The 8,721-nt window shown below is 37.4% G+C and overlaps 1 protein-coding gene across 2 annotated transcripts; it reads right to left on the reverse strand.

Annotated features, from left to right (window-relative positions):
- Positions 1-792: 792 nt before the first annotated feature.
- LOC101744268 (elongation of very long chain fatty acids protein 7) lies at positions 793-8,299 on the reverse strand. Of its 2 annotated transcripts, none has more exons than XM_004928269.5 (5): positions 8,094-8,299; positions 6,766-6,953; positions 5,764-5,832; positions 4,655-4,957; positions 793-1,044 (listed from the first exon to the last, which is right to left on the reverse strand). In XM_004928269.5, the coding sequence occupies exons 1-5, from the start codon at positions 8,137-8,139 to the stop codon at positions 847-849; spliced, it is 804 nt and encodes a 267-aa protein (XP_004928326.1). In that variant the 5' UTR covers positions 8,140-8,299; the 3' UTR covers positions 793-846. The 2 variants fall into 2 exon arrangements, with proteins under 2 accessions (XP_004928326.1, XP_021205114.1); XM_021349439.3 differs by having other exon boundaries at positions 8,169-8,283.
- Positions 8,300-8,721: the final 422 nt, after the last annotated feature.

Below are 8,721 nucleotides of genomic sequence, written 5' to 3' on the forward strand. Positions count from 1 at the left end.
GGCTTCGTCAAACAGAACGCGTAATTAGCGCTTATAGCGCTGGCGCTCTGTTTGACGGTATGTTACCATAGTAGTACAACACATCTCGGCGTCGTAGCGCGCCGTCAGTTTAGCGCTCTAACGCGCGCTAATTACGCGTTCTCTTTGACGAAGCCTTAAGAATGAATTAATGAGAAATTGTCAATAACGATGAACCTGACATAATCAGAAGGAAATCATAGTCGGTGGCATTGAAAATAACATTAAAATTTTGCGTGAAGCGGAAATACATAGATATATATATAATTCAAAAACAGGCTCACACGCATCTTATAGACAAAAATTTTAAACACGTAGACTTTATAAAGAATTCCATCAGAACTGAAATATCCCTCTCAATACGAGAATCTTTTATATTTTCTACGACTACGTAACCCCAGGGAACTTTCCCGTATCGTTTCGATATTGAAATTACCATAGTGAAATACAGAGAAGAAACGTGCATTTCAAGATTTTCATTATTTGATTTTATTGAAATTTTTACACACTGTAAATAGAACGCGTACAGATTACGCGACTTAAGTTTTACTCGGTTATTCAGAGATGACGAATTTGACGGTAAGGCAAAACGAAAATTGAATTTTGTCGATGGTGAGGTTAATATACAGGGTGGAGGTTAGATTCTCAGTCAAGAGTCAGCATCTTGTGCAGCACAGTTACGTTGCTGCATATGTATCATGTCACATCACGTAGTCTCAATTTCTATCTTAAGCAATATAAATTAACAACATGTCATTAAAACCAAAACACCCATTTAATTATACCAATTACTTTATTCCACTTATGCATACATACATTGATGGAAGATTACTGGTGCTTACCACATACAATTTTTAAGTTGTCCACAGGTGTACCTGTTCGATATTTCTTATTATAGAAATCCATGAAGAGAAATATGAAGAGAACAATGTTGGATAAACCCAACCAATAGGTACCAGCGTGCATAGGACAGTCCGTTATGTGCGTCTGAATCATTACGTGAATCATTATCAAGAGAAATTGGATCTGAAAATAATTGTGCAAGTTAAGTAATAGTCGTAGTATCAGCTCGAGATTATTGTTTTCAGTCATATTTCAGTTATGAAGAGTTTTGAGGTCAGTTATTTTTGGTTCATAATAATTTGAAGGTATTTGCAGCTATTACCGCTTGATTTCCTATTTCTTATTTTCTCTATGGGTGAAAGAGCTCACGGCCCGCCTATTGTTAATTAGTTACCGGAGCCCACAGGTCTAAGTCTTAGTCCGGTATGGTACGGCTGTCCAACTTTTCAAAACGGAACGTATGATTGCTTTGCGACAGAAATAGGCAAGGTGGTGGTACCTACCCATGCAGGCCTATAATACTCGCACCCGTATTATCCTGAAAAGTTATTTGATAGCACGAAAAATGAATAGTTTCTTTTGTGGTTAAGAACATTAATCGATATCAAACATTAACTTTTTTCTTCAGATGCCAAAACTATATAATATATACGTTTTGTTACCATTACAACATGATTACTGTACGGTAACATTAGAAATAATTCCGTCAATTTAGATCTAATATTTCTCAAGCAAATTACTCACTCCAGTTAAACAAAATTAAGCTTAATAAAACGTAGTGTTTAGAGTGTCTAGATAAAATTACGTAACTCAGTGAAAAGGTAGCTAGAGAAGAAAATGAACAATATTTTTTATTTTATTTTATTGCTTAAAAGGATGGACGAACTCACGGCCCACCTGGTGTTAAGTGGTTACCCGAGCCTATAGATATCTACAACGTAAATGCCGTCACCCACCTTTAGACATGAGTTGTAAGGTCTCATTTTTAACAGTACAACAGCTGCCCCGTCCTTCAAACCGAAACGCATTACTACTTCTCGGCAGATATAGGAATATGACTTGTCCTTCTTCAAACGAGGCTTGTGGAGAGTACTCAACGGTAGGCAGCGGCTTGGCTCTGCTCCTGGCATTGCTGAAGTCCATGGGCGACGGTAACCACTCACCATCAGGTGGGCCGTATGTTCGTCTGCCTACAAGGGCAATAAAAAAAAGGTGGTGGTGCCTACCCGTGCGGACTCACAAGACGTCCTACCACCAGTAATTACGCAAATTATAATTTTGCGGGTTTGATTTTTTTATACACGATGTTATTCCTTCACCGTGGAAGTCAATCGTGAGCATTTGCTAAGTAGGTTTTTCATTGGAAAAAATTGTACCTTTTTATGATTAAAGGATTACTGGTGGCCCGGAGACCTTTCCAGTTTCACCAGAACAAGTGGGCGAATAAAGGCTCAGCCAGGAGAGGTGGGATTTGCTAACAGCTGCCCGAGCCCCTCCGAAGGAGACCTAACAACTTAAGAGCAACTGGTTTGCGAATGAATCTACTACCGGATCGGAATCGCGACCCGCCTAGAAGATCCGGCGAGAAACTCAGCGGGCTGATGCATGGGTTAGGTTGCACATCGACTTCTTTGTCGAGTTCGACGAATACGGTTACCGGGGTTCCTAAACTTGCTCCTAGTGTTTGAGCTGAAAGCGTCTAATGCAAAGGTTATTGGATCTGATGGATCCGTAAGAATGTGTCTGGGGCGTCGACGGTGATTAACTCCTGCGTGAACAGAATTCGGGGAGTAGTCAGCGGCGGCAACGATAAGGCGATTATCGTGACGCATAGCCTTATCGAAGTACCGTTCCGACGCTGTCTTCATGTATTTCCGGATTGATTCGAGGCCCAGGTCGTCGTGTAGGTCAACGTTCCTTACGAATCACAGAGCTCCGACGGCTAGCCTGCAAAAGCGGGACTGTAGGGATTGGAGGGTGTCTATGTGTGTGCGGGCCGCGTGAGTGAACACCACACTCGCGTAAGTTATGACGGGAATTTGTACCTGCCGGCGGGATTCGAACGCCGATGCATTGCTACATACGAATGCACCGGACGTCTTATCCTTTAGGCTACGACATATGAACTGGACTGAGCGCTTCTAAAGTCGACTCTGTTCTTGATGCAAATAATTAGTAAACATTCCGTATTAAAAAATCTACGGGTTTAAATAACAGATTATTATAATAATTAATAATAAATATACATAATTATTTAACACTGTAATATTATTATACCATATATTGATACGAATTAATATTTAGACACCATTTTGTGATTTAAGCTGGTAATTCAATGTAAACTCAAATTTAAGACCACGTCAGGGGCACTATCAAATTTGATGTAGTATTTTCGGGACCTGATTTGGTCCTAATTGCTATCAGACGGAGCCTTAGGGCTTCGAATTAATTTTCATAATAGAAATCAGTGATGAGACAATCTTGTTATTAGGTCTTGACTTACGAAATTGCCATTTAGTAGACCGTAAGTTAAAGCCATCTTTTTTTACTGGTGACAGGACCTCTTGTGAGTCCGCACGGGTAGGTACAACCACCCAGCCTATTTCTGCCGTGAAGCAGTAATGCGTTTCGGTTTGAGGGGTGGGGCAGCCGTTGTAACTATACTGAGACCTTTGAACTTATATCTCAAGGTGTGTGGCGCATTTACGTTGTAAATGTCTATGGCTTCCAGTAACCACTTAGCACCAGGTGGGCTGTGAGCTCGTCCACTCATCTAAACAATAAAAAAAAATACGGTGCTATAATTAATATATTTAGTTTTCACGTATCTTTTCACAAATACTTTTACTTTACTCAAACTCGTAATCAAGCATGAAACTGTTCTACGTAGCCGTTAAAATTAACTCTACCGCTTAACTGATCGTAAAATTTCGTGAAATTACTTTTAACATTACGCGAAATAACGTGACCACTTTATGGCGGCGTTTGTATGCCATGCACGCTAATTTGTTCCTTTGATGCTCTTTTATAAATTGGGCAATGTTCAATTGTATGCGAACTAGCAATGTTTCATAGATTCATTGGTCTTACAGACAAACGCGCTAATTAGATGTGTGATGATTTCCTCTCTTCAGCAATCTTCGAGCTTATTAAGAAATTATTTTATAGCTGGTGTATGTGATATACATAAGTATAAGGCAAGTATACGTAATAACATATGTGTTTCGTATTAAAGAGGGAGAATCATAAAATTTGAATGAGCACATTGAATGAGCTTTTCTTAGGGTAGTGTGGTATTAAGTTTGAGCAGTGTTGGTTACTTAATAATAATAGCATAGTTTCACTGGATTTTGTCATAGCAATTTCGAATCGTAACATGATTTACTCAGAACTATTAAAATACTCAAGCATCCACAAAAAGGTAGCTGACAAATTTATATTGAAAATCGTAGTTTGTCTTAGCTTCCATTTAAATTAGAAGGCAAAGTTTTAGCAGAAATCACGAACAATCACAATCACGTTTCATCACTGGTGGTAGGACCTTTTGGGAGTCCGCACGGGTAGGTACCACCACCCCGCCTATTTCCGCCGTGAAGCAGTAATGCGTTTCGGTTCGAAGGGTGGGGCAGCCGTTGTAACTATACTGAGACCGTAGAACTTATATCTCGAGGTGGGTGGCGCATTTACTTTGTCTGTGGGCTCTAGTAACCACTTAACATCAGGTGGGCTGTGAGCTCGTCTATCTATCTAAGCAATAAAAAAAATTTAAAAAAAACAATCATGAATCACTTACCAACTGCATTATAGTCAAGTACTTTTTCCACCACAAGTACTTTCTGTATTTCAGCCCAAAAGACGCTATCCCATAATACACGTACATGAAAACGTGAATAGTGCAATTTAACACGGCCATAAACGCCCAGTGGTCCGACGGGTCGTATTTCAAACTGGACCAAGTAATCATTACCATGAACACGTGGTGATAAACGTGTAGAAACGTTATTTGACTGTACTTCTTACGGAGTACGAAGAAAACCGTATCGAAGAGGTCTAGAACTTTCGTCACCATGTACTTCCAGTATAGAGCGGCGATTGTCTGGAACGTAATATTCTTTATGCTAGTGCTAGATACATTGAGATCTTCAATAAATCTCGAACCCTTTTAGCGATGTCGGGACTGTGTAGATCACTTTTATGTACCTATTTATGAAAACTGTGCAGGCAACGCGAAGACTGGTAAATAGCAAAATGACAAGGCAGTTGATTCATCTGGTGGTACTTCTACTATGTTTTACTTTCTTTATGGTATTTAGTTTATCATCAACAATTTTCCTTTTAGTCTTTGGTTTAACATTGAATTTTAGTATTATCCGTTTTATTTCTAAAGCGGCAAAATGGGTGGAAAATCTGGCTCAGAATCAGTCGGTTCCTGCGATAGTTGTCAAGTCTATGCGTTTGGTTATATTTATTTTAGCTGAAAATATGAATCTTAATTTTTACATATTATGTATAAATGTTTATTTCTAGGCTTTTTGGTACATGATCAATGCGTTAATGCATCGTTTATTAACCTATTGAATTGAAAATTTGCAAAGTTTCAACACATTTGAGGCATTCTTCTAATTTTTAGGCAGTCATAGCAAAATTCATAATAAACTGAAGTACGAGTTACTGAAAATATGAATCTTATTTTTACATATTATATATAAATGTTTATTTCTAGGCTTTTTGGTACATGATCAATGCGTTAATGAATCGTTTATTAACCTATTGAATTGAAAATTTGCAAAGTTTCAACACATTTGAGGCAGTCTTCTAATTTTTAGGTAGTCATAGCAAAATTCATAATAAACTGAAGTACGATATAAAAAAAATTAATAAATAGATAACTATATAACTCACGTATAAAATATCGTCATCGTATTCACAATTTCTCGGAAACAATCCGCGTTCTTGAATATATCGGAGAAACTAAAACCAAGCAACGCAGAATACGCTAATGAAAAAAAAAAAATGGTTTGGTCCGCCTATAATTGGAAAGCTTGCCAGATAGTGAAAGCAGTTTATTAACTAAATCACTGTTAAGCAAAATATACCTACAGATATGCAACTCCGTTATCCGCGAGGTTATTACTTTTGCATTATCGGTAATCTGTGGCGGTATTATTCGCATTTTATTTTAGTACCTCATAATATATATTTTTTATGGGTGGACGAGCTCACATCCCAACTGGTGTTAAGTGGTTACTGCAGCCCATAGAGATCCACAACGTAAATGCGCCACCCACCTTGAGATAAGTTCTAAGGTCTCAGTATAGTTACAACGGCTGCCCCACCCTTCAAACCGAAACGCATTACTGCTTCACGGCAGAAATAGGCAGGGTGGTGGTACCCACCCGCGCGGACTCACAAGAGGTCCTACCACCAGTAATTACGCAAATTATAATTTTGCGGGTTTGATTTTTATTACACGATGTTATTCCTTCACCGTGGAAGTCAATCGTGAACATTTGTTGAGTACGTATTTCATTAGAAAAATTGGTACCCGCCTGAGATTCGAACATCGGTGCATCGCTCAACACGAGTGCACCGGACGTCTTATCCGTTAAAAAAGACCACGACGACTGTATATCTCAAGGTGGGTGGCGCATTTACGTCGTAGATGTCTATGGGCTCCAGTAACCACTTAACACCAGGTGGACTGTGAGCTCGTCCACCCATGTAAGCTATAAAAAAAAGATTATGATTTGATTATTTGAATAATATAATAATCTGTATTTTAATGAGAATTTTAATATTGTACTTCATCTGAATTTCTCTTGTTAAAAGTTTTCCTTGAATCGGCAAATTCTTGGAAAACATGGAATATATTTGTGAAATTTTTCGGAAAAACCAATTACCTACCTGAAACGTTAACATTGTCGAATTGGCAACTTTAATTGCATTGTAGACTGTCAAGATTGTTCTCATTTGTATAGCATTGAAGTGCTCCATAACCATTGGACCTATTTTCAATATAAACGCCAAATATATTGCCAAAAGGAACGCCATTTCGTTAGATTTCATTAGCGGCCATTTTTCGACGTAGCTCACTAAAAATCATTATAGAAAAAAAAAATTCATCATCTTGTTAGATAAAAAAAAGATTTTATTCACATAAATAAACACCCTGTAAAAAAAAATGTGCTTTTTGTTTATGTTATAATTTATAACGACGCTTGCAGCTGAAAGTAAGTATTGTACTTTTTGACGAAGCATGTTGCTGATAACTTTATTTCTGTAATCTGACGAAGCATGTTGCGGATAATAACATGTACTTTTAGGTTAGGAATATTGTGTTCTTTTTTTTTATAATAAATAAAAAATTTATAACATGAATAACTTTTAGTCAGCAATTGAAAAATAGGTAACCATCAATCTAATGATTATTGAAAACATGATGTGTGCTCAAATTATTAGCTATGCGCTAACGGTATAGAGCCACCACCGACCCGTCTAATTCAGTGGGTGTCGTAAAACGCGACAAAGGGATTCACTGGAAAATGGGCGGCATTCTTCTCGGATAATTGTAGCAGTAGACTGCGATCTTTTTTACTGAAGGGTGCTTTGTGAGCTCACACGCTACCACGGTCCTGCCTATTACTGCCGTAAAGCAATGTGATCGGATTTTTAGGGTTAGATAGGCGTAATACAATACAATTGTCGTTGAAGTCGTCGTAGTCTAAAGGGCTATAAAGACAGATTTGCGTCGCTTGAAACAAGCAGTCATATTGACGTAAATACAGCGTGGCAGTATAAGTATTTAAGGATATTTAAAGGTAAAGTACCTAATATAGCTTAAAATTAGATGTAACTGAAGATCATATACAAATTAAATTTAATTATTACGATTTAAAAGCATTAAATTTTATAACAACAGATACCATTTTAGAACGCATCTATTTAACTAAAATGCACACAATATTATATAATACTGTCGGGTAATTACTTCAATGCTCTATTGAAATTAAATTACAATGCGATGCTTTTTAGTGGGGCATCATGTAATAAATTTGCGAAGGGTCTCGTATGATATAGCTACGCCACTGTCTGCGAGGTTTTATCACTGTTTTGGGGTTGTTATAGTAAACTTCAATACATTGGTATATAATAATAAAGTTTTGAAAATTTAAGTGCTAATACAAACTCGTAAGTATAATACTGTTAAGCTACTGTTAAGATTCATGTCTTACATTGTCCTTTTGGTAAGCTGAACTGTATTTGAAAACACCAAGTCATTATTTGTATACGTAAAAACTTTTGCTTACAAATATCTATACTGCAAAATGGAAATATACTGCTATTGACTTGAATTGCCAATATATATTTCGCAACAAAAAAAATTCTTCGAGTCTTTTAAACGTTAAATTTATTTTAGTCGACTTCAGAGAGTGACATTTATTGTGTAGTTCTTTTGTTCTTTATTCAAATGAGGTTTTATATCAGATTTATTTTCCCCCTACCTATTCTAGCAATTATTAGCCTAGAATTTGAACCACTCTCGATTTCGAAGCCATTATCTTTGTTAAAGATATTTGGTGTTTGGGTGGGTTCGTCCTTTTTTATGTCTTTTTATCAGCCCATCTCGGGCCCGTTCAATGTTTCAATTTATTTGAAATAACCCAAATTATATCCTTTCCTTCCTTCATCCAAAGGCAAGGATATATCTAGTAATTCGTGGTTCGTAAACAGTCGTCGTGGCCTAAAGGATAAGACGTCCGGTGCATTCGTGTTGAAGCGATGCACCGGTGTTCGAATCCCGCAGGCGGGTACCAATTTTTCTAATGAAATATGTACTCAACAAATGTTCACGATTGACTT

The sequence above is a fragment of the Bombyx mori genome, chromosome 18, assembly GCF_030269925.1.
Source record: "Bombyx mori chromosome 18, ASM3026992v2".
NCBI lineage: Eukaryota > Metazoa > Arthropoda > Insecta > Lepidoptera > Bombycidae > Bombyx > Bombyx mori.